This window comes from Falco cherrug, chromosome 13 (assembly GCF_023634085.1).
Source record: "Falco cherrug isolate bFalChe1 chromosome 13, bFalChe1.pri, whole genome shotgun sequence".
Classification (NCBI taxonomy): Eukaryota; Metazoa; Chordata; class Aves; order Falconiformes; family Falconidae; genus Falco; species Falco cherrug.
Window position 1 is genome coordinate 16,668,033 of NC_073709.1, and position 26,481 is coordinate 16,694,513.

Sequence of the window (26,481 nt, forward strand, 5' to 3'; positions counted from 1 at the left end):
AGCATGCTCCTTTTAGGAGCAAGTCTGGTAATTCAGGATGGGAAGCAAAGCAGCCAGGTGGGTACACTTCTTCAGAGATGAAACTAAGGATTATAGTAGATCATGAGTGAATGTAAGTCATGCAAGTTTTGAGGTTTCTTTTATTAAAAAAAAAAAAAAAAGTAATTTCTTAATGGAATATGTAACCAGGAATGCGGTCTGAAAGATGCATGAAATAATCTCTGTACTCAGCATTGGTAAGGTCTCAGCTGGAACACTGTCCCTGCTTTTGAACAGTGCACTTCGAGACATGTACTTTGACCAGGGAGAGCCTGGAAGTCAATTAGAAGAAGAATGAGAGGTCCAGAGGACATGACCTCTAAGAAAGACTGAAAGTGCTGGGCTTGTTTAGCCTTAAGAAAGATGACTGACAAGGGACATTACAACAGACTTTAATAGGCTTGAAAACTGTTATCAAGAGGAAGGAAAAAAAATTGCTCACCATGCCTGTGGTTGATAGGGCTGGAAGTAATAGACTTAAATTGCAGTAGCAGGGATTTAGATTACACATGAGCCTGACTATTCAGTTTTCATCCCCATTCCTCTCATTAGGCTCATTCCAATGCACTGACATGGACATGCAGCCCACCCTAACAGAAAAAGTGGTGTTGATAGCCAGCTGTTTGCATTGTTGTCCTCATATGCCCACCCATATCTATGGAGCTCCCACTTGCTCTACCCATATTGTGACCCTGAATATAAGAATGCATATCTAAGTCATGATCTCTCTTTTTCTCTCTCTAGACATCTCTGTGTATTGTTCCATAAACAGGTACTGGGTTTCCTCATTCTTTCTCTTTTTATTTGTCCCAGCAGATTGTTGTCTCATGCATGTGGTTTGTCTCTGAAGGGCAGAAAAATGAACAGCAGATTCTGTTTCCAATGGCCTGTGAAAGGGTACTGCCACAACAGGCTTTGCTGGTGATATGTACTTGTATGCTGTCGAGTCACAGAGAGCTTTGAGGAGCAGGATTTAGCTCTTCTCCAGGAAGTGAAGAAGCAATTAGCCAGTGATTAAGGAGGAAAAAAGGGAGCAGTGTAGTGTGTATGGCGGGTGTGGTGTGTGTATGTTTGGTGAGAGGAGAGGGCATTAATTGACTTTCTGTGAGACAAATTTCCCTACCAAAAAGCAGTGCCTTTGATGGATGAAAGTCCTATTTCACTGCTAGGGCTGAAGAATGAGTAACTTCTGTGTTGGCAAGGTAGAAAAGAAACAAGTCTTCCAATACATAAACTTCAGGTTCTTTCTGTCTTGTACTGTTATGACTGAGAATCAAGAGATTTAGACCCCTAGTACTGAAGGGGTTTTGAAGCTGCAACTTTTTGAAAAAGCAAGAAGGAAAAAGAACGGGAATCGCAGCCTTTTGTTCTTCTGCTTTTCAGCTTTACAGTCAGATCTGTGGCAGTAGCTAAAATGTAAACATTGCTTCCTATGCCAGCAGGCTATGTGAGCAACTTGTGTGCACAGTGGTTTCATCATGCACAAATGTAATGACAAAACATTGCAGGTACAGGCAGGTGTTGTGTGTTATGTCTTATGTATATAGTTTTTGTGTATGTAAGAACCAAGTGGCATACATAGCTGCACATACACATACTATGTGTATGCAAATGTGTGGAAAATCAATGACCTTCTGGAGTGATCCACCTAATTCTTACCAGTTGGGAAAACGATGAAAATGTTACTCCCCAGCCTCCATATGAGTTCTGTTTCTGTGTGCTTTACAAAGGGTACTTTTAAGTCCAAGGATTAGGATAAAATGGAAGAGCTTGAGGGGAGGGAAGGGTTGGTTTGTTGTTTTGCTTTTTCTTTGTGGGTTATCAGTGGACTTGGGACATATATCCGTTCCCCAGGTGGGAACTTTTAACCAACGTGCTGCATCTGGAGATGAGCTAGCTGTGCGGGTAGTAGTGCTGTTGCCTGCTGAAAGAGTATCTGCTGTCAAGTTCTGCTGTGGGTATGGCCATGCAGTTGTGGCAAGCACAGCCCTGAGGAGGTAGGGATAGGAACTAGATGTCTAGAGAAGGAGGCTTTGTTTTACTCCTCTCAATGCCTGCCTCAATCATGCTCTGCTGTTTGCAGTTGCATATTAGGTAAAGCCTGTGAAATGTTTCTCTTTTTTAGGGGTCTTTGCTGAGTGGTACTTTTTTTGTACTGCTTACTGCTCCAGTTTGTATGTAAGCATAGGCAATTTGTGCAGTTAAATGAACCTCATTCTCTGACAGTTTGGACAGGCAGTCTTTCAGAATGCCTTATCGATCTCAGTATTGGAAATGAGCACTCTTCCAGCAGGCTGCCTCTTACATATCAGCCTAATGAGCTGGACTGAACAAAGTGATGGAAGGAAAACTGTAGGGGAACAATCCTATACTGTCCCCTGGAGGTGGACACAGTGATTAAATAGGGAAGGTTTACCTCTTCACTTGAAGGATTCACAAGCAATTCTTCTTCAGATCTCAGTCTCTTTGCAAATAATTTTTTATTCATTCATTGCAGTTATCTCTGAAGTGGCTTTCTGGACAGCTGCCTCTGGACCTGTGATGACTGTCTCTGCTCCTCCCTGACCTCCCTCTGTAATGGGCAGAGGGACAGCTCAAATGAGAGCCATCAGACCAACCTGTTTGTTATCTGCCAACAGAACCTGGCATAGGCACATGAACTGAAAAATTAAGTTCCCGGGCCTGTTGTTAATGTAAAACTAGCTTTCAGGCAGTGTAAGTTGTGTGCTAGCAATGTTGTCCTATCCAGTTCACTTGTTAGAGCTATAATAGTTTTGTTGGATTGGATTCTCTATTGCAGAGGCTTGTAGCTTGCTGCTGACAACCACCTCCCTCATCTCTTTCCACTGCTTCCCCTTCCTCTGCACTCCCAGACACATCAGTGCCATTTATCTCATGTCAGCTTGAGTGGTACTTCAGCATTGATTAAGCCACCGTCAACTGTTTTCTCCAAGTGATTGCACGTGAACATGAATCTTCTCTGTGGCCTGCCAGTGGATGCTGGATGGCATCCCATGGTGTGTCATAATTGCTGTTTACTTTGTACAACATTTAAATAAATTCGTCCAGGGCACAAGGCCATCAGCTGTGCTATGCCACTTGGGAGCATCAGTGAAACTGGAATATGGCCCTTTTGGGGAGATGGTGACAGACATCCATATAAATTACTTTGGGGAACCTGAGGCAGCAGGTATTGTACTGTATAGTGAATTTATTATACTGGAGACAGGGTGTTATACTTAATTTTGTAACTTGGGTGGGTTTGGTGCTGTTAAGAGACTGAGAAAGAATGATTGATGAGGTGGATAAGCGACAGTGCATTTGTGCATGACAGAAAAAGGGTCAAAGAGAATGTGAAAAAGTTTAGAGAGGGGGGAAAAGAAAAGGCAGGTATGTGCAAGAGAAAGGGAACAAGAAGGAATGGGGATGTGAACAGGAAGCAAGATAAGTGGTACATTTAACTGAAATTCATGTTGTGTAATGTCATAATGTAAAAATGAACATACCCTTGGAACCTAAATTTTTGAGGTAAGCGTGCAAGCAAGTTATTAAAATGAAAAGTCTTTAAATCATAGAGATTTTCTAGAGTGTCTAAAGGCATCCTCCTACTTTTTGTTTTTGTTCCCTATTGGATGATTCACAAAGTACCATTGAGGATAATGCTGATGTGACTAGAGCAAAAAAAACCCCAAATTTGCAAATACTAATGCTATCTCCATCTTGAAAGGGACATTAATTCACCTGCATCACAGAATCAGCCAGTTTTTTGAGGTAGGGAGTTGGGAAGTGTTTGACCATCTACAGAGTTTGCTCTATGGCTTTGTACTTGCAGGGCTCTTGCACAGCCTTCTGAAGCTTTTGGTGCAGGTCACAGGTCAGATAACTGCCAGTCTCATCTGTTCTGGAAGTTCTTATGCTTCCATTTTGAGTTTAACAAGGGAGACTAAAGTTTAACCTTTCTGGGGAGCTTTGCCAGTTTGTGTCATGTGAAGATTTGGTTCCCATGATGCCTGTTGATGTCGTGTCCTGCCTGTCCTTTTGCTTGAGTACCCGTGTGCTGTTGAAGAACCACACAGTGCAATAGACCTGTGATCAGACAGTCAAAACAGGCATCTCTGAACAGCAGAAGTGATGAAGCCTATTTGCCAGTGTATTTTTAGTGTTGGATTCTGTGGTGTAAATTAAGGACTGATTTCATGTCAAACCTGTTCCCTCTGGGGATGGTAAAAGGATTTCATTCCATAATAATTCCTCAATAATTGCATGAATATGTTTGTAGGCAGAAATAAACATTTAAAAAATGAGAATATGCTTTTAGATGTCATTAACTTCTCTCAGTCATAAAAAAAAAAGCCATTAAATATGAAACACAGGCCTGTTATAGATGGCTATAGAAAAAATATGTTTTCAAGAGCATTTGTAAGTGAGAGACTGTGAACTACAGACAAAAATTAAAGCTTCAACTATCTGTAGCTGAAATTATAAGAAATTGATGAAATAAGACAGGTATCCAACTAAACATAAGAAAATAATAAAAATCTCCTCTCCCTCCTGGCAAATTATGCGTTATGCCCACATTAACCAAGTCATTGTCTGCAGTAAAATAAAACATTATCATGTTCAGAATTCTATGCTTCATGCTGTAAATGTTGTGCATAATTCATTAAACATTTATGAAGACAAAACAAGACAAAGCAAAACCAGCACACACACCCCGCACACCCATCCCAAAAAACACTGCAAAGCCCCAACCCAACCAGCCTCTGAAGGCCGATTGGTTGTTTTGGGCTGGATGGTTTTTGTCTTTTACAGAGTGAAGCAGCTGTCTGACCTTAAGTCAGTAGGAAGCTGCCTGGTGACCAGGAATTCCAGCAGCCAGTGGAACTGGGACAAGTAGAATGAGAAACTGGAACTGAGGAAAGCTCCCATGAGCGTGCAAATATCCCTAGAGAACCAAGATTGGGGGTTTTGGTCTCCGGCATTCTGATTTGAGACCAAGAGATGCTGGAGCCATGAAGCTCTGATACTGTGTATACTTATAGCCTTGAGGTTTCCATCCTACCCCTGTTGTGGCTTCAGCATCAATATGTTGAAAATTAGAAGCCTCATTGTGCCTTCACATACCTTTCAAACTGTTTCAATTTTTCCCTCATTTAAATTGCAAAATTCCTATGTAAGTCTTTTTGCAAGGCCAGGTGAAGTAGACTGGTGAAGGAGCAGCTGTTCTGTGACTCTGTCCCATCTTTCCACAGATGACGGTGGAGATGCAACACACATTTCAGTAGAGGTGTGCGTAGGCATTAAAGGCTCTTTTAGAGAGGCAATCATGTTGGTAGGTGTTAAAGGTTCTCCTTTGATGGTTCTCTGTCCAAGTGAACCACTCTTCTACATTCCCAAAGTATTACTTTTTCTCTATATTAATTTCATGTCACACCACTGAGAAAAGTGCTGCCCTTGGTGAGAAATGCTTCTCTGTTCAGCATTTCCGGCACTATGAGTGATACCATCATTGAGCTGATGGCTACCCAGCATCAAATCCAGCTTTGACGCTTTGATGAATGCTCCCGAAAACAAGGGACATAATGTGGTTTTAAATCCCACAAAATACTGGTTTTATGTTTCCTACCCATTCCTCCTTCTTGTTCCCTTTCTTTCTCTCTGTCTCTTATTTCCTTGGATTGTAGCCATTTTGAATGGAGGCCATTTTCCCTTTTGGCCTGAGAACTGGACTGGAAATATTTGAACCTCAAATCCAGCTCCAGTACATTTAAAATGTTTTATCATTGAAATTCAATCTCTCTAAGTAAAAAAAAAAAAGCCCACATGAAAGTGAAAATAACTGAATGTATCCCTCTCTCAGTAAATAAAATAAAATAGGAAATAGATAAAGGAGAGAAATATAAGGAATATTAACTGGAGGTACTTTACATCTCCCTCAGGTCAGCTTGGCAAATATCTTTTTAATCTATGTTTCATGAGAACACTTGCAACTTCAAGTATTTTTAAGAGCCAGGAAGCTGAGCTCCATTGTGCAGGGTCATGCTGGCATGAATTGCTGGAACTGAGCCACCCGTCCAAAGCACAGAAGAGCAGTTACTACATTTCTGTTGGGAAACTGGCACAGGTGATGGAGGAGGGCATTTTCCCTGCTTTGTTCTGGCTGAACCTTTTTTGTCGGCCCTCAGATTTGCTCCCTGGGTGTTGTCACATTGGTTTGCTCAGTCTGGCTCCAACTCTGACAGCATTCAGAGTTTGTAGTTCTTCCCCTTTCCTGCCAACCTTTGCAATTCCTTTCTCCTTCAATAGCTGCTTGCTGTCACTGAGCTAACTCTAGGGTCTGAATTTCTACATTACTGACAGATCTGCCACTGCCATTGGGTCAGAATGACCTGTTAATGGACCAAAATACCCTTCTGAAATTTATTCTTTCTGGTTTTCCTCCTGCTTCCTTCCAAGGCAGCAAGTTCCCTTATGTGTCTTCTGTTAGAATCCTGAGTCAGAATAGGAAAATGGTCTGCCTCATCCAGGATCTTATTTCTTAGCTAGATCCAGGGGTTTCCTGTGCAGTCACAGTGGTCTTCTGATCTTCTGCTATAGAAAGGGGATGAGGATGGGAAAGGTAAGCTGATTTGGAGGGTTTCAGAAGGAGGGTTCGTGTCTCTTGTATTTTGCAGGGATTTCTTTGTGCTTTATAGAGTGGGATTTGATTAATGGTGTAGGTAGAGGGGGTCATGTAGGCTTCCTCAGTTCCTTCCACTCCTTTCTTCCTCTCAGTTAAGGAGCACACTGGCTGAAGGCTAACTTCAGGAAAGGGTGTTGAAGAGCTTGACTGCTGCTTTGCATTCTGGAGAAGTTGTCTCTTTCACTGCTTGAATATTCACGCTTGCTACCTGCCCATCTGACCTGGGGGTTAGAATGCAGCATTTTGCCTCCTAACAAAGATAAACACTAGCTGTTTCAAAAGGAAGGGTAATGCACCCTCCATGTGCTATTTTCCAGTCAGGTGTGTTTGGGTCTGCCTCTGGTGATCACGTTATGCCTGGAACCCTGAGTAGTTTCCTTGTTATGATGTTACCTGAGCTAAGGTGATGACTTCTAAAGTTCTTCTGGGTTAACTTACCCTCCCTGAGTCACAATACAGTAGGGTGTGGATGCACTTTGTTCCCACTGGATCTTACATCCTTTCAAACTACCTTTCTAGGCTTCTGTCCTGAAAAGAATGCCATGCTATCAGGATGCAAAATTACATGACTGGAAGTTGCATATTTTTATTGCCGCATTGAAGGCAGAGTGCTCTTTATGTCCCTGATACTGCCAGTGTCCAAGACAGTGTCTAGAAGCTATGAAGTGTCAGTATGCTGCCTTTTGGGGTAGTTTTAGTCAACAGGAGCATTCTTTTGATGAAATGGTTGTCTTGGACTGTATTGGTTGAGGTCATTGTATAGTTTTATGCATAGCTTATAGAAAGAACTTTTGCTGCTTGTTTGATCAGGCACCAGACTCCAGAAAGAGCAGTATGGATTAGAAAACCAAGTAGTTAGTTGCTCTTTATCTAAAAACAAACAAACAATAAACAACAACAACAACAACAACAAACCCCCCACAAAAACCCCAAACAACACCAAAACCAAAAAGGCCAAGCTCATTAAGCAGTTCAATAAAACAATAAAAAATTTTCTAAGAATTTATCTGAGCCTGGCCAGCTCATTTCAGGTGTGTATTCTGGCCTCTTTGGTGGTTCTTCTAAACCTGGCATTTCTGATTCCCTGTCTGCCCCTCCTTTCCCTGCCACATGCTTGACCTCCAACAGCATTCCTTCACTTGTCTTAAGACCTTACATGTCGTTTCACTCTCCCTCTCTCCCCAAGAATGTGATCCTGGCCTGAGCTTTCTAATTGTGTGTAGCAAGTATAAAACTCCTTGCCTTGCTTGGCTGCCCCCTTGTTTGGAAACTCACCCTAAACATTTCCACATGGTTTGCACTCTTTTTGCACAGCTACTTTTTTTTTTTTTTTTTTTTTTTTTTTTTTTTTTTTTTCCTTTAAGCTTTTTCTTGTTTAAAAAACCCTCCAGCTTCTTCTACCTTGGGCTGCTGGCACTGACCTTGCCTTGTTACTGTTTGCATTTCTTTTGTACCTTTTTGCAGCTGAAATCTCTATGGGCTTTTAAATCTGTCAGCAGCCGCTACCAGGCTCAGTGTGCAATTTAGCTCACTGTTTTCACAAGTTTCCCAGCCCTGAACGCTTTCCAAATGAGCCATTGTTGGGCTGAGTTAAAGAGGTATTGTCTCTGCTTGGGCTAGGTTAGTGTGGGTGCCAGAACCTGCATGTGCAGTGTTCTTAGTGCAGCAATGTCATCTTGATACTGAACCCCTGGACGCTTCCTTTTCCAAACACTTTAAAATATATAGGAAAAAGAAAAACCTGCCAAAGCTGATTCATTGAAACCTTATTGGAAGCTTGTCTTTATATTCCCAAAACTCTCATTTAGACATCTTCATCTGTCTCTACTCATGCAGGCTGCTTGCTATGAAGACGATTCTTGTTTAATTCCCATTAGCACCTGAAACTGACAGCTGTGATTGGAGCCCTGTTCTGGTCAGTGATGAATAAACACAGAGCAAGTAGCAGCCTCTGGTCTGATGAGAGACACATTCTGTAGGAAGAGAGCCTATTGTTATCCACTTGTTACAGAAGAGAAACCCAAGCTGGGGAATACAGTAGTGTATCCAGAGGGAGCTTGTTGGGAGTCAGTTCCAGATCACAACATTATCCTTCATTTTACAAATATAAGTTTGGCTAGGTTCTAAAACGGTGTGTTCTACTGAATTCACTTTTCTTAAGAGACACTGAATTTGCTGATCTGTAAGAACTGATGTGATGCTGTGTGGACATATGTTCTTTACATCTGAAATGCTGGTTGTCTTTTTGCTGGGGTGGACTGTGTGGTTCAGAGGACAAACATCTGGGCCAACCTTTCAACCTGTAGGTTGCTGTTGACAGTATGCTACTAGACAATTGTCTCATGACCTTTGTTTAAAAGACACAGTGATTTCATTGCTCTTTTACAGAAGACCAAGCTGGTACTGCAGGCCAGGAAAAAGGTGTACTGAATTTTTAGTTTCTAAGAGTTGTAAGGAGTGTCTGTGTCACATAAACCAGTCCTTTCAGTTTTTACTTCATGCCTTTCACATGATCTTTCCTGTCATTGACTAATCATTAGTAATGGAAGTTTAACATGGGAGTTCTTCATAGCTTTTCGTAGCTTCTGCTCTGACAGGGAGAACTTGCAGTAGTAAGGTAAAAATTATGAAACCAGTAATCTTTGTAGTCTTTGGGAGCCACTAAGTCCTCTGCCTTTTGATTGAAGGCTAGTCAACATACCCAGTCCAGATTCCTCTCACTGTTAGAAGTTACCAATACAGCTGTTGACTGTTGGTTTTTTTCTTTTCTTTCTGTTTTTCACAATCTGCAGGATGAATTGGATCTCACAGACAAGAACAGAGAGGCTATGTTTGCACTCCCTCCAGAGAAGAAATGGCAGATTTACTGCAGCAAAAAGAAGGTACTACTGTTGTCCTGACCGAAGTAGCTCTCCAGTAAATTCTGTGTGCATGTACATACTTAGTGATATACATCTAGATTTGAACTATGTGTTTATCTAATTTTTACTCAAGAACATGATTGAGTGGTGTAAGGATTTTTATCAGCATGAATATGGCACAATATAAGTAATGGATGCATGTGTGATTTCTGAAGAGAATTTTAACAAGTTAAAATCATGCATTGGCCTATTTTGAATATTTTACGTGTTCAGTTTTGGATGTGTTTTGGTTTTGTTTTTTCTTTGAGTTGGAAGAAAAGCTATCATGGAAATATTTTAAGGAATCTTTAAAAACTTTCATAGGTTGCTTAGAATAGAAAATGTACTGCTGAAATCTTTCAAGATGTCTTCAAATATCTGTATCTTAAAACTCGGTAGTTCAAGGCCTTCCAGAGCTTCTAATAAATGTTCTGTATTGCACGGGGAAATGAAGACCTGCTCCTATCAATTTCTATGTAACACTTCTTCATTCAGGGTCTTCAAACCTCTGATAAACCAGTGAGAGGGGCAGTTAATCAGAGGCTGATGTACCACACTGGCCAAGTGCATTGGCAAGTTGCGTCAACTGCTGAGAAACCAAAAGAAAAATTCCTGCAAATGTAGTGTGGTGGAAAGCTGTTGCTGGTCTGTGAAGGAAACAGTCAGAAACAAAGATAGCCCAAATAGCATGTGCTCATTAACAATGTATGTTAGGGAAATGAAGTGTGGTGGGTTTGCTGGTTAGCGTTCCAAAATGCAGAAGTCATGCTATGAGAGCATCAGTTTTTACATGTAAGTCCATATAACAGAAGCTGAAAGAGGAGGTTTAGATGTCAATAGTGAAGATGGCAGATTGAAACCCTGATGATGGTCATTCTGAGGTTGTGTTTGCTGCTTTCTTTGGGGGAGGGGATTAGGTTTCTTACCATGTATTTAAAGAAAACCTCAGTCAGACCAATCGGATGGGTGCTTTGCATGTGTGTTGCTTTTGGTCGAAATGTATCACACAGGGAAGTTAATAGCAACAAATTAGTTGCAGTGCCTCAGAGCTAGCAGTAATTCAGGAAGTGCGTAAAAGCAGTCTAGGCTGAGTTGTCTTTGGTGTTTTCTCCATTCTTCTTCCTGCTGGTACACAGAGCTTGCAGTGGAGAGAAGGTGCAGACTGCTTTGATTAATGTCTGCTTTACATTTTTGCTGACTGGCTCAGCTGGTGATTTCAGCTCTGGTGGGAGAGGATCTATTTGTAGCCATCTTAGGGAACCACAGATTCTACCTCCTGAACCAGTCAGCCTTGGCAGGAAGGTTTAGACGTTAACATATTTAATATGTTCGTTGGGTTCACTATATTACGTTTTGTTTTGGGTTTTTTTTTTTTTTTTAGCAGTAGATTTCATGTAAGAATCTTGAAGACCTCCAGAGTTAAAGAAGCTGCATACTGGAAAATCTTTATAATGCATTTATAGTGCAACGTCCATTAGCTGAACTCCAGCTACCCAAAATGATGTGCTAACTGGAACAGAATACTGTTGCCAGATGTCTATTCATTACATTGTAGATACTTTCAATTATTTGAAAACTTAACTGTCCCATGTTATTCATTGTTTCACTCACCAGCAGTCAGATGATTAGTGTTGACATATCTCTCTTCTCAGCCTACTACCTCATCCACCTATCATCATTGTTTTACATTGACAGAGAAGCTTGTTGCAGGCTTGCCTTCAGAGGAAAGTTAACTTTCCCTGAAGAATTTGTAACCTAATTTTAGCCACAAATGGCCCAGTTCCTCACTTGGCGAAATGCTGCCAGCCATCCAGGACAAGCCACCAGAAAGCTCTGTCTTGCTGATGTTGGGTTCTTTGAGTTTCCTGGGAAGTAAGGGCTCTATGCTTTGTAATGTGGCAAGTGAAAACACTGTGAACTAGAAGGTCAAGAAGTGCAGGTTGAGGCAACTGTTCACAATCATTAATCTCAGATACCTTTCCTAGTCTAAAAGTGATGGAAGGTCATAGCTGCCTAATTTGCTCCAAAGGTGGTGAGATTAGTGGACTGTCTTAAATAAACAAATGGCACTTGCTAAAATGAAGATCAGTCATTATTCTAGGCACACTCCATTTATCTTGGCAGACTTTGACTATGGTCTTTTGTACTTGTTCCCAATACAGTAGCAGAAAGTCACTATTGTATCAGAAAACTCATTCCACCTGTTTCTGATGCCAAGCATTTCTGAAGAAATAGGTGAAAGACATATATGTCTGTGCATTTGAAGTTATGTGCCTGTGGCACAACTTGCTAGTCAACATTCCATGGTTCTCAAAGGAGATTCAGTTCTGGATTGAAATTTCATGGTTGTGGGTGGTATCTACAGAGGAGCATTCACACAGTATTACAGCCATGATTGCTTTGGCCACTTTTTGCCATTCTAGGTTCATACCTGAAAGCATTAGTACTAAAAACAAATCACCAATGATTTGATCTAAAGGAACAGCTTCAACTAACAGCTATAGTGAATGTTTCACTCTTATTTGTGGAGTAGTTACTTGCAAGGAATAAAGGCTGTTCTGTTGGAAAGTGTTAATGTGTTTTCAGTCTCAGCTGTCTTCTACCTTGCCAGTAATCAGTACAAGGTGGACAATGAGAGATGCAGTTGTCTTAATTTGCATCAGAAGAATCATTATTCAGTCACCACCGATGGCACCCTCTACCCAAAACACATATTTTAGATTGCCTCTTTGTGTTATGAATTTCCCATGATACCATATTGAGTTCTAGGTAAAGTCTTAAGAAGACAGAATACAAATGATGACATCCTCCCCCAGTTCAGGTACTTTATTTTGGTTTTGTTTAGGATAATCTTCATGCCTCACTATCAGCTGGAATTTAGACTTGCATACAACATATAAGCCACTTCTGTAATTCCTTCCTGTAAGATTGTCTCTAGATTTCCTACTAGTTGTATGTTCTGCAGGAACTAGATCAAGCACTAGACCATGCTTTCAGATGTATTTACTTGTAAATTTCTGCTGTCAGGGTTTAGAAAACTGCTGTTATTCAGTGCTGTTTTCCAGCAACTGATAGTAAAGTACATAATCTCATTAAATACTGATCAAATAATAATGTGAAAAGCAAAATTTGTCAGCTCAATTATTTCACCTGTAAATGAGCTCATACTGGGGATCCCCAGAAGGGTAGAAAAAGTAGATATTGTGCTACTTCAGCACACGTAGCTTTGGATGCAGTCTGCATTTTTAAGAATGAGTCCTCACTGTGCAGGCAATAGCTTACTGCCTTCTGCACAATCCTACAAGCTCTTAGACATACTACTATTGGAAAGTAATTCAAGTTGTTTTCTTTTTATAGCCTTTCCTGCCTCCAGAGACTAATTTGTAAACCTTAAGTTCAGCAGATTTTAGTAGGAAGCACACACATTGTGCAGAGTTAAACAAGTTTGGTTATTTACTTTTGTGTTTCTTTGAGGGAAAAATTGGTGGCAAATCTCTTTCCAAGGTACAGTCAAACAGGACTAGCTGTGTCCTACAGCTTCTTTACAAACAAACAAACCCAGCAAAAATGACAATACTAATAACTATGTTGAGCTTTCCTAGATATTTGGGGTTACTCTGTACTCTTCTGATTTCTCTTGTATCCTAGAATAGCTGCATGTTGACTTGATTGTGCTTTATGTACTCAAGTGAGATTATTCAAGCTCAAGTAGTGAAGCAATAATGGGCACACTGCAGCTTTCTGGAAAGAGGCATTTAGAGCATCTGTAAAAGGAGTATGTGCTTATAATCCTTAAACTGATTATACATTTTCTGTTATGGGAAACAGACCTAGAGAAAGGCTTCTCTGCAATAGAAAAACAGGTTTTAAAAATTCTAAGGAAAATTTATCTGCACCTTGCGCTGTAACAGCCAATACGCAAAAATGAGAATTTTCTTGTGATTCCATCCTTTGCAATTACTTTTTTAGTATCTGTCAATTATATTTTTCATCTACTTGATGAATGAAAAAACTAGTAAACTGAATATGAGGATAGGAGCCAGGAAACTCCTTGGTTCTAAAATCTTTGATCTAAATTGTTTTACATTTTCAAAGAACTTGTCATTAATTATGTTTATATATAAATGCATTTCTCTCTACCTGAAAGAGTAGCAAAGTTAGGAAACTTTGTGGCAATGTACTAGCCATGCCATCCTCTCACACCTTTCCCTATACTATATACACATGCCTTGGCTGCATACAACATTCCTTTTCCACTTTCCATTTTCCTTTTCCTTTCCAAGCAATATTAAAAATCTGAATATATTTTCTGTTTAGGGACTGTTCCTTGTTTTATCTTGCTGCACCTTTCTGTCTTCTAAGGTATTCTTGTAGGAATGGATTTTGTGGTGAAGTCTCCAGACTTGGGAGAGCTTGCTGCAAGGAACAGTAGTGATGGAGTGGAAGGCACTTCTGTGCATTACACAATCATTAAGGAGTCCAGGTCCTTTGGACTGAGGTGACAGGTCAATGCTGAAACCAGTGAAGCTGTAGTCCAGGTGCAGAGGGTCCCAGATATACTTCTGGAGAAGGTTTACACCTCTCCAACAAAGAAACAACAAAGAAGCAGCAGATACTGATGCATGACCTTTTGCTCGGTTCCCTTTTCCTAACATGAGGGCAGCATCCAGCCCTACATTAGGCTTCAGAATGCCCTGGGAACCCTAGCCTTAGTCAGACTTTAACTTTCCATAGTTTTACTGCAGTCTTTATACCATTTGCAGCTCAATTTCACAAACTCCCACTTTGGTCCCGTGCTGGCTTCATCTAACATCAAAGAAGATAATGTCTACATGTGAGACCTGGGGTTTTTTTCTTTGAGAGTTTCTCTTTGAGCTTTGCCCTTGAGGTTTACATTGTCAGAAAAATGTCACCATAAAAAGTATAGCTTGATACTGTGCAGCTCGATATAAAGTAAGATACTTCTCTCCTCCACACCCATGCCCATGCTTGCCTTCAGACTCTTACAGAGTTCTAAGCAAAAATTCCAATCCAGACCCAAGCTGCTATATATATATCTTACTGCTATAAACCCTGCTTGAAACTCAGCTACAGTTCCAGCTTCCAGAGAGTGCAATTCACCCTACACCTCTAATTCATCCTCCTGTTAAAATGACAAATATAAAAATTAATATGTATAATATAATTTCATATATATATGTGTGTGTATATATAAAAGATATATATGAAATCTGCTGGAAGAGTCTAAGCTGCTTTTGTAGCTTTTGATATAATTACCTTAGCCTACCAGGGACGAAGCAGAAGAAGGATGTAAATGCAAAACTTGGAGTCTTCGTTGCCTTTGGGGAAAACTTTCTGAAGTGAATGAAAGTTCCTGCACCTACTGCTTCTTCTTGGGTTGCTCTGTTCTGTGTTTTTTGCACTGTGAAGTGTAGTTTCAGCTTGGTTAAGATTGAAAGGCAGTTATTTCTCAGCTAAAGTGAACTAGCAGGGCTTTTCTTCAAAAAACCCTGACGTCTTTTCTTTGCATTTAACACTTCGTATGGAGGTTCTAATAGCAGGAGGCTGCATTACCTCTGTTCTATTTAGATAGGAATTCTGCAAGTCTTGCTGCAGGGAAGTGTTCATTTCTTCAGGCTCCTGCTTTAAAGTGAAAGATAGACATGGAGATATTCAGAGGATGGTAGATATTCCCTAAAGAAGAGGGAAAACGGATCTTCATCTGGTCTTATTTAGTGATACAATATACCAGATGAAGATCACACCATTGTGTTGTCTGAGCATGGGTTTTTGGTTTTGTATTGTCTGATCTGAGCTATGAAAGCCCTTTGGGGTTCATCCTTTCTGTATGAAGATTGCCAAGCACGTGGTTGTCTCATAATAAATGAAGTGGGTGGGTTGAAGTTGTATTGTTTTCAATTCTATCTTCATGCAATATTTTTTCCTCTTTGAAATACTTTCAGAGTCTGTTATTGATTTGTATATTAAAGTGTTTTGGTTATAGATTTATAGCTATAAGGAGCATTTAACATGTCCCTTATAAGTTCCCTTCTTTAGAGTTGTTATTCCACACGCTGTATCTGGGAGCAGCAAACATGATTTCCTGCAGTATTTGAGAAGCCATTTGTAAGGAGTCCCAGTCTGATGAGTCTTGCCTGTGACTTTAGGAGAGTTTTTCTCCCAGTTTTGCATGAAATTTTTGGAGGGAGTGTGGGTGGGTACATGAGTGGGTGCTTCTACTCTCGTTTCTCTTGGGAAGTCTGAAAAATGCACACAGCATGTGTGATAGCCTAAAAGCAAAAGTAGACAGTAGGAGGCTGAAGAAGCTATGTGGGGCTTTGAGTGCTTAGTGCGAATGTATTGCTGGCTAAGTGATGAGGATATCTTATGGCCACAGGGCAAAGCCCACCCAAAGTCACATTGAAGCTGGAGGACTAGACTTTATCTGAAGTCTTTGGTGTATCAGAAAATTGTTTCCCTTCCTACCAATGCTTTAGAATTTTGTGGCAGGAGCTCAGCTCTTCAGTGAACATGTTAATTTAACTTGGTATTCAAACCTTGAAAATGACCTGAACAACCTGATCTAACTTTGAAATTAGCTCTGCTTTGAACAGGTCTCTTCTGTCTGAGGCCCTTTGCACTCTAAGTTCTTTTGTGATTCTCTGAACTCACCATAAATCAAACTAGGAAAGCAGCTGTATGGCCCCAAAAAGAAAGGGGGCAAGAGTAAGGCTCTGTGAAACCTACTATCTCCTGTATTATTGCTATGAGACCAACTCCTTGAAGTAGGCTGTGGCAGAAGATGCAGTTTGGTTCACTCCCAGTGCCTGCAATCCATGGTTGCTTTTGGTCTAAGTGACTGCATGACTTCCTTAGTTCAGGAGCATCCTGGTGTAGTCTGACGTGGAATTTCTCAAATGAATTCTCTGAAAATAGACTTGCTTTCAGCTAGCCTATGGCTCAGTGGAAGTCTTGTAACACTGGTAAGTCACAGTGGGAGGATGTTGCCCTTTGCAAACCGCAGGACTCCTTCAGCTGGATGTTTGGAAACTGCCAGCAACTGGGGAGTTAACTTGCTTTTTTCCCACCAGCATCTGTTCCTTTTTCTGTTAACAGAATGACTTCATGCTCATATGTTTGGGATGATTTGTTAGCTTGATGCTAACATTGGGTCATTCCAATATCTTTAGTCTAGGTATGTAAGACAGGCATATGGCTTCAAAAATTACTCTGTTATTAATGCAAGTAGGTTTTAGAGCAGTAAATTCGGAAACTGTCCTATGAAAAGCACAGGACATAATGGGAAACAACAAAGTGCAGCAAGAGTGTCACTTATGCAGCAAATGCACACATTTCCTGATTAGCAGTATGCTTGGGTCTTTTCAATGTGAAAGAGCTGTTTAATTAATGGCACCTGTTAATGTGTGTTGTAGGCTGAAGAAGTAGCTCCCAAATTTGGGCAACATGGTTAATACTGTGTAAAATAAAGCCTAAGATGATATATATTTCCTTCTACATAATTTAACACAGAGAATGTGTTCTTACTGGAAGAATAAAAGTTGAGATTCATATAAGACACCATCTTATTTTTTTATAGTTCCATATAATGAATTTAGGCTTTTTTTCTCATCTCACATAAGTATAAATTTGTTGATGTTGACCCCGTTATTCTTTGTAAGTCAGCAAACCTGAGAAGAAATATTGGGCATTTTGTATGGTTTATCATTAAGTTCCTGTAATCTTGTAATCTTTTTTTTCTTCCTTGATATTTTCCCTTCTATAGCAAATATTCTGAAGTGGTTACTTTGAGAAAAAATATAGTAGCCTTAATGATGTGAGGGATTCCTCTTAAAATTTCTTTTTTCTTATAGTCACTCTTGTGGTGGTTTAAAGGATAAATCTGTTGTCAAGGAAGGAAAAATGTTTGCACAATTCTGCTGGTATACCTTTATCATAGCTTGAAATCACGATACCTAAAAGACCACATTGTAGCAGACATAAGAGGAGATAAGGAGTTTTTCCAAATCATTCATTTTACTTGGTTTATGTTTTCCATGCTGCAATGCTAACAGTTACAGACACATTTATTTATCCTGGTATAAGAGGTTATTTTAGGTCAGGGCCTTGAAATTATGTATTTATTTATGTATAATTGAAAAAGTCTTCTCTTCCCTGCCCCCCCCATGGGAACAGCATGGAATATTTTTAGTTTCTTCCTTCCTCTCCCTCTCTCTCTCCAACAAGAAAGGTTAGCTGTTGCTCAGAAAATGCCTTCCTGGCTTGTTTGTTCAAACTGCTGAAGACATAAATGCCATAAACTTGCCATGGTATTTGCTATAGATATTCTGTGTATGTAGAATTTGAGTTGTAGAATTTGAAGTTCCAACTTTTTCAGGTGTGCTACTAGTGCTCTGGTTGAAGTTAGCATTCAACACTTCTCAAAAATCAGACCCAAAATAGACCTGAGTTTATACAGTGATAGTTGGAAAATTGTCATCATCATGCCTAATGCTGTGTTTCACATTTGGCTTGCATTCTGTGGGAGTATGGGAGAGCTCAGTGGAAGCAGATTTGACCCTACCATGGAAAAAAAGAGAAAAAGAAGAAGAAAAAACAAAAAAAAAGAAAACATTTATCCAGCTGTCATCCTACTAAAATGGTGTAATTTGCTGTACTTAAGAAAAAAAAAATGGTAAGCAATCTAATTCCACTGTATGGGAAGTACGTGTAAATGCTGACTGTATGATTTAGTTGCTGCCACTAGATTATATTCTGTCCTTGTCTGTCCTTTTGCAAAAGTTCTGGGTCTCCACAATCCAAATATGATTCAGTCCTGCTGATGGCATGTAATAATAATAATAATAAACTGTGTACAATGCAGTTCTCACTGTTCAGATTTGTCTTAGGTGGATAAGCAAGAGCAAAGAATATGTAAATAACTAGCATATTTCCCTGGTATGTGAGAAGCAGATCTGGCAGAAACGCAGGGCTTACCACTCTCCTCTGTATTCTGAATTTCACTGAATGGCCTTTCAAAAGCCAGTGAATACTGATCCAGAAAAGTTGCTGAATTGCCTGTCTTTTCAGTGAAAAGTTTAGAAACGGGCACAGTAAATAATTGTTACCAGGATCTAGTGACAGCCGTGAAAAGGAAGAGATTTCCTTCTACTGTTCTGGAGAATTGTTTAATTTTCATTACAGTCAGATGTGACAGTTTCAGCTACACACCTGAACTGAGGTGAAAGTCACATTGTCTTCCATGATATTCAGTCATCTGTGGAAAAGTACCTGGCATCCCAAACATTTTGCAGATGTAACAGGTGAGAGAAATGGAAGCTGGGAGAAAGAAAAGCTTTACTTGAGTTTATGGAAAGGGGAGAAATAGACAAAGCAACTGAAGGATACACTCAAAATATTGGGTTAACTACTTAAAAGCCATGAGTCTCTCAGTCTCTGTTTATTCCCTTTATTTACCTATCCAACAGCTCCTAGCTTTACTGTTCTTTCAGTAGTGACTGGGGTTAAATAAGTGAGACAAAAAATACGTGGCTGTTCTGACCATCCAACTGTCACTACTCTTAACAAAGGGCCCAGAGCAGAAGTGAACTGGACCAAGCAGCAGTGTTACTGGAAAAACAGTTAGTGGACATGTTGTGGACAGTGAAGAGAAACATTTCAGAGTTTGCCATTTACAAATCCTATGTGTGCTCCTGGAAGGACATGCCCTAGTTATCTGTGCTGGCTCTAGGTAGGTAGTTCCATGTGTCTTTGAGCATAGTTAGTGACATTTCATTGCCATCATCAAGCAACATGCAGGGTGACTGCCATGAATGGTAGGTGACTTCAATTTATTTAGAAAAGATTGTAAGTGGTTGCTTGCTGGAGATAGAGCAGGACAAAAAAGTGCAGGCATGTGACAGACAGGAGGCTCGGTTACACAGGCTGGGCTCCTGTGGCTTTTCACATTGCCTAAAGAATGAGACAGTCCAAGTGACATAAATACTGGTGGGGTAAGGCTACAGCTGAAAACAATGTTATTGGAATGGGAACAAGGTAAGCTGGACATGTGAGGAAAGAGTCCCTTTCTGTATTGCCACCATATTGACTATAAGCTGAACAGGGTTAATGCTAGAATGGAAAGGTACACACAGTACTTTCACATAACACAACACAGAGTAAAAAGCAGTAGGGACAATGCAGAGCTTGGATATTAATAAAGCAGTAGAGTATGTCCCACTGCTGCTGCTTAGGATTTTTGGGGATAGTGACAGATTATTGGCTTCACCTGCGACAGGAACTACTGCAGAACCTTGACCCTGACCTCAAGCTTGCTGCAGGTTTGTAGGGACAGAGCTGTGGTTCAGGAATACAATTTGAGTCCACAGCCACACACTTGTAGAGCAGGCTGTGTCCATGAGAAATGTTTTGTCTTCTCCTGAAGACCCCCAGAATAGAATGATCATGAACTGACCTGCTGGTGGGATCTTCCATAATGAACATGTCCCTTCACCTCCAAAAGAAGTATACAGAATAGGCTGAGGGAAGGTAGGCTCCTGAGAACTTCTTCACTGGATGTGCAGGGAATTCATGAATTGCCTTATTTGGCAGCTCATTAATTAGATTACACTTATCAAATGCAAAATATCAGTTGATTTATTTGGGGCTTGTGAAAAGTAGAGCATATAAGAGGTTTTAAACATAAGTATGGACTTCAACTAGTAGGACAGAATGATCTTTAGGCAGAAAGAGGTCAGGAGAAGATACCCAACAAGAGGCCAAGTTCCATGGCAAAGGTAAAATGTTCCATGGAGGAGCAATGCATAATACTGGTAGACTTCCATTTGGCAACTAAGCTTTGTCCTGAGGGCTCAAGATGCTGGGTAATTCAGTGGGGCCGCAGCTGTACATTTAAGTAGTTCTGTACATATAAGGACAAGTTGTCCTCTTGGTCACTTTACCCATAACTTATTGTCTGGTGATGGTGGGATCCCCATCCTACAGCAGGGCTAAATATGTTTGAAGAGGGACAAGCATGCTTGTATGATCTGTAAATAAGAGGAGGAGGATGCAGTCATTGCTGGCAGCAAGTTTAAATCTGTCTTGAAATGAGATCCTCTTCATCAGTAATCGGTAGTAAGTTTTCTGCTAGACATGTTTATTATACGTATAACTTAATCTTGGTTTAAACACTACAACTATACAGTTCATGAAAATCTGTGGTGAAGACTTCTGAGGTTTCAGAAAGATTAATTCTTATATTAAACCCAGAACGTTGCACCAACAACCTTTCTGCCTGCCAGGTATGACATTAGAGTCTATTTTCAGTGAGAAACTATCGCTGTGCATGCATGCAACAGATCTGGCTTGTTTTCTGGAAGATAAGAAACAAAAGCATGGCCTACATCTCCATTAGAGTAATGCTAATTAGAAGTAATTAATTTTAAGTGGTTTTGAGTACTAGATGAGGTTGAAAAGGACACATCATGTACATACAATGTACAGCTTCTAGAGTTGCTATATCTATGAGCTCTTGGGAAGCAAAAAAAAAAGTGACGGATGGAATAAGCAGTTCAAAACAAATCATATATTTAACTTGATGGAAAGATTTTTAGCTTGTGGTAGGGCAAACAATCTTTCAAGAATGACTGATGGTCTATTTTAATGTCTAAAGGCTGGTGATTTTCAGCAGCATTGTAGCTTCTCTCAGTATTATAAAAAAAAAAAAATCTAAGAAGAAACCCTCATCCTTCATAAATGTATCCCTTTTTCACTTTTATGCTTTTAGTCTTTGCTGCATTTGGTGGCAGTGAGTTCCACAGTTTGGCAGTATAAGGTATTTTGTGATATAAATAACAACAGAAATATTTGATTTCTTCTTTGAAAGTCTGGTTAGTAACCAGCATCAGAGGTCATTATTAGGTCCATCAAATCACCGACAGCAGGACAGAGATCAGGCTAAATGAAGCAAAGAAATAAAACAAAAGAACACCACCACTGGTGGTTTGTTAGGTAAAATATTCCTGTGTCATAATCCAGTGAACTGGAAGCATGTATGGCTATATCTGACCTTTATGAGAGGCAATTAGAACTCTTCAGTTGCATGCTCCAGCTGGTAATTAATTAATATTCCCTTTCAGTAAGTTATACAGTAGACTACTTTTACAGCAGGGGGGTTGTTATCTGCACATCAATAGCTTAATTCCAGGGAGAGAAGTAATGTTTGTATTTCTCACTCCGGGTAAATTGTGTTTAAAATGCTTGGATATAGCTCCCTCCCCCAAACCCTGAGAATATTTGTGTAAATGCTAGTCATGGAGTCTGAGAAATGGAGCAGTGACCACATCTGTCTAGTGAATGGCTCAGTCCTATGGTCTGTCCTGTTTCAAAATTAGCATCTCTTGGGACCTGGTTGGCTTTTTGGAGGCGTAAACTGTCTGAAAAGCTTAGAAGTATTTTAGTTCCACTTCTGAATTAGTATTTCATCCCACAGCAGATCAAAGACATTTTGTGTCTTTTAATGAAAGTGCTTTTTATTGCAACTTTGGCTGCTCTGAACTGAGACACAACCAATAGGATGGACAGGGTGTTAATGAACAGGTAAACATTTCTTTGAAAGCTGAAATTTTTAAAATGAAGAAAAGTCAGTAAGTCTGTTGTGGAAAAAGGGAGAACTGTGATTTGAATGAGAGTGCAGTACAACTTAATGTGGATTGATTCTTGGCTGTGCTACAGATTTCCTGTGTAACTGTGAACTAATTGCCTGCATCCCATTTTCCCTGTTTTTGCTGATCTCACGGAAAAAAGACTAAAAAAGTCTAATATGTTAATTTCTTTCAGGACCTTTGACAGAGTGCAAGGTGTTACAAGATTGTACTGTATTTAACATTAATAGCAGATGTTGTGATAAGTTGAGTCTTTTTTAAAATTATCTGGAGGAGGGTGGCACTTGCGGGAAATGAAGCACAAGTGATAACCATCTTCCACTCTCCAAGCAACCAAAAACCCCATCTTGTTTATAGTGGCCAGAATATTCATGTGGAGAGCAAGGCTCATGCACCTTTAAAACAGAACGTGGACATGAGTCTGAATGCTACACAGCTCAGATGAACATTTTAGCAGCTAAGCTGTTGTTCTGAAGAGTGTGGGAGGGCTTCATCCAGAAGCAGAGAATCTTTATCCAGCAAAGTTTTCATCTCAATTAATGTAAGTCATGTTAAAAGTTTAAGTTTCAGTGAACTGGCATTACCAAAAAAAAAATTAAAAAAAATCACAGATTCCCCAGTTATTTGTAATCAGGATCCCAATTCCCATTGCCTTTTAGCTGGAAATATGAAAAAAATAGCTGTAGGGACTTACTCAGTATGGCAAATAACATATTTAACTTTTTCTCAAAAGGTGGTAATACTTTCTTTAATGACTTGAAATCCATGATTTATTTTCTGAACTGTATGTGATGATGCTGACCCTTCACACCAGGTAAAATAACCTGTCTTTCAGCTCTGTGAGGTGCTAGAACAATGTGTTCAGGCTGTTGAGAGGAGGAACCATGCTAACCATAATGTGGCTTTTGCAAGAAAATACGATTCTTTGTGACCCAAGTATAAACTTGAGCATATATTGTCTGGACATGATACAGCGAACAAGCTGGAACAGGAATTTATATTACAGTAGCCTCATTTCATGGTCTTCATCTGTGTTTGCATGCTGTTTTTATTGATATAGAGAGAAACTCAGTGAAACTCAGTCATGGTTCCTTGCCCAAGAAAAATTTTAAGGTTTTAATGAAGTGTTATTTTAATTTCCACGTTAGAAGGCTTCATGAGTCATCAGCCCTGGCAATTTATCACAGGGGCATGTGTGCAGGTACAGGCAATGTCTGTAATATTTGGACATCCAGGGATGCCAAGGACCTTTCGGACCTAGGGAGTTCGGATTTGTCTACATTGCATAAAACCAACCTGATATAAATGATAGTGGAAATAAGAGAGTGTTGGATTCAGTGTCAGATCAGTGTCTGTCCTAATTCTGCTAGTGGTTTCCTGGTTGAGTTTTAGTTGTCATATCACCATTTGTGTCTCCCTATCTCCATCTGCAGGAAAGAAGCTTTGTAAAGTTGCTAATTTTGTGGATGTATTTCTGACTGCTTCGACATGCTCAGATTTTCAGGACAAGCTCTAGAGAACTGCTCAACATTGTTTGGGGTCCGTTTGGTGCAGAGTAAAATACCAATGTGTCATCACTGGAAACTGAAACCCAACGCTCACCACAAAAGAGCTTCAGTGTCGGCAGTTACTGTTCAGCCTTTCCCTGTGCTGTTTCTTTCAAGACTAAAATCATCTTGAAAGAAGCAGCCACCTCAGAAACCACGTCCTTCATTTTCATGATCCACTCAGCCATGAATATTTGGCATTCCCACATGATTTCTGTAACACTAGTGTTTGGCACTTCTTTGTAGAAAGTTTTGTAAGAAAGACAGTGGTTTATAATTCTTGATTATGCCTCTTATGGCAGTCTTTGTATTGCAAATGCGTGTCCCACTGACATGGCATCCACTAAAGGTCTCTGCTCTCTAGAGAACAGCTTACCCAATGGATCAGGTCTCTGAGGATTTACGAAAAGGCTTTCAGGATCAGCTGAGCTGTGCACACAATACTTTTTTTTTAATTTTGTTTCATTCTGATTGGTTCAGATGGTCCAAATATTTGCAGAACTCCATTAAGTCCTATTTGGAATGAAGTCATAAGTTCCACTTTCCACCAAGGCATGGAGCCTGTCCAAGTTAGTGTCAAAGCCTATATAATACCTTGGCTATACTGCAGGCTTGTATAGTATCAAGATCCTGTTTTCACAGCAGTTACATACTTATTACTGCAGTGAAGAATGATATGGCCCCTTATAAAGTCCACAAGCTGACGTCTGTTTTTTAGTATAGTATTTACAGTATTCAAGGAGCTAAAAGACGGCTTTGCTTTAATAGATTCCTTCAGTTAATGTTTTCCCTTATACAGATGGGTTATTGTTTCCAGCTTTTGATACCTATGTGGCATTGTATATTAGGGCCTCTTATTTTGATTTAGCTTTTTTTTTTTTTTTTTTTTCCTTCTTTCCCCCACTTCTCTGTGTCTCCTGGAGCAAGGGAAGGGTTTTGCCATTATCGTCAAGTTGCCTTGGAGTTTTGTCTGAGGTTTTTTTTTAGGGTCAAAACCCTGAAGACATTCAAAACAAAACACACAACCCCCCCAACACCCTGTTGTTGCTCCCTCCACTCCCCCCCAACACACACCCACACATGCCCTGAATAAATTGCTTTCCATTTTCAGCTTATCTTCCCCTCTCTGAAAGGAAACATAGTACAGCAATTTCTTTCCATAGGCAGAACTCACATAATTTAGGCAACAACATATTTTTTTTCTGGTGGCTCTAATGCTACAGATGTGAACTTGTCCCTCTTTTGAAAATGTTGCCCAGGTGATCGCTATAAATAGCAGTGTGCCACCTAATGATTTCATGGGGCTGAATAAAAATCTACATGTTCATCCCAAGTATAAGTAGCTTTCTGGGGCTTCATAAAAGAAATAGTGTGCCAGGTTTTAAGTACATAATCACATTTATTCCAGTGAAGTAAAGCATACGTGGACAGCCATGAAATTCTGGTCTGAGCAAGGAATGTGGAGGACCACTGAAATTAGGTGGACTTTTCTGCTTAATATGCTTCTGGGCTGAAATAATTTCAGAAAGTGGGGAATGCTTAGTGGAGTATCCGCTAAAACTTTTTTAACCTCAGCAATGTACAGCTTCAGTCTGGGCTTTAGCTCAGGAAAAAAAGCTTACACTTGTTGTGTTCCACTGAAACCAATTTTCTCCCAATTCTAATTAAAAACAAAACCAAAGCATAAGACACACAGACTCAGAGTTCAGACCAATTTGTAGTGGATGGAGAATGGTCAAATGCAGGGTATACCAAGGACCTTATCTTATTTGCCAAGCTAAAGACGTATGTTAGGGGATCAGAGTCATCTTATGCTTCGTTCTGATTGTGAAATGTCTAATGGTTTGGGTTCAGGTAGGAAATTATTCACAATGCTGATTTTTTTAGTGTATCTATCCTGATGCTTTTCAGCCTGAATGTCTAAACTAGATATCTAGAAAGGTTAGTTGCAGCATTCCAGCATCTGTACCTTTTTCTTTTCTCTAAATAATTTTCAGGAGAAAAAGTATTGTAGCTTAATTTGGGATGTAAAGGATGGATCTACAGGGAACAGACATATTCCTTGTTCTGATAATGTTCTTGTCGCCTGTACTCTGAAACAATTATAGTTGTCACTTGGACTTTTATAATTCTGTGCAGAGAAAAAAATCAGAAGGGCATATGAGCATACTTTGTATTTCACATTGGTGGTTCACCTTGGTTCCTTGCAAATTGACCTTACTTCACTACCTCTGGATTAGCTTCCCATCTATATTGTTTTCTTTGGGGATGATAAGATTATCTTATAAAAGCAATGCTGTATTTATGTATTGTATTCTTTATTTTTCCATCAACAAGGTCATATATTGACATTTGCACAGGAGGTTAAGGTCTGCCAAGTGAGAAACCGTTGTCAAGGTTATCATTGCCACTAGATATTCTACATAGAAAAGGGGCAGCAAAAGACAGTTTGCCAATAACATGGTGTGGCAATTCTAACTGACTATTTGTAGGGAGTTGCATATTTCTGTAATGTGCCATTTGACATAGATTTGGGTCCATCAGATTCCTGCTGACTCTGGCCGGGAAAGGGAAGAAAGGAAAAGCAGTAGAACTTCTCACTCAATTTGAGAAAGTCACCTTGTTCTTAATTCACCATTTATTATCATGAG

At 39.9% G+C, this 26,481-nt stretch overlaps 1 protein-coding gene across 4 annotated transcripts in view; it reads left to right on the top strand.

Moving 5' to 3' along the window:
- The window catches only part of DAAM2 (dishevelled associated activator of morphogenesis 2), a 206,260-nt gene that overhangs the window by 96,462 nt on the left and 83,317 nt on the right, over positions 1 to 26,481 (top strand). For all 4 annotated transcript variants that reach the window (XM_027801195.2, XM_005436279.3, XM_027801193.2 and 1 more), the window contains one exon: positions 9,514 to 9,603. In XM_027801195.2, coding sequence (XP_027656996.1) covers positions 9,514 to 9,603 — 90 coding nt within the window. The remainder of the gene's footprint in view (positions 1 to 9,513; positions 9,604 to 26,481) is intronic.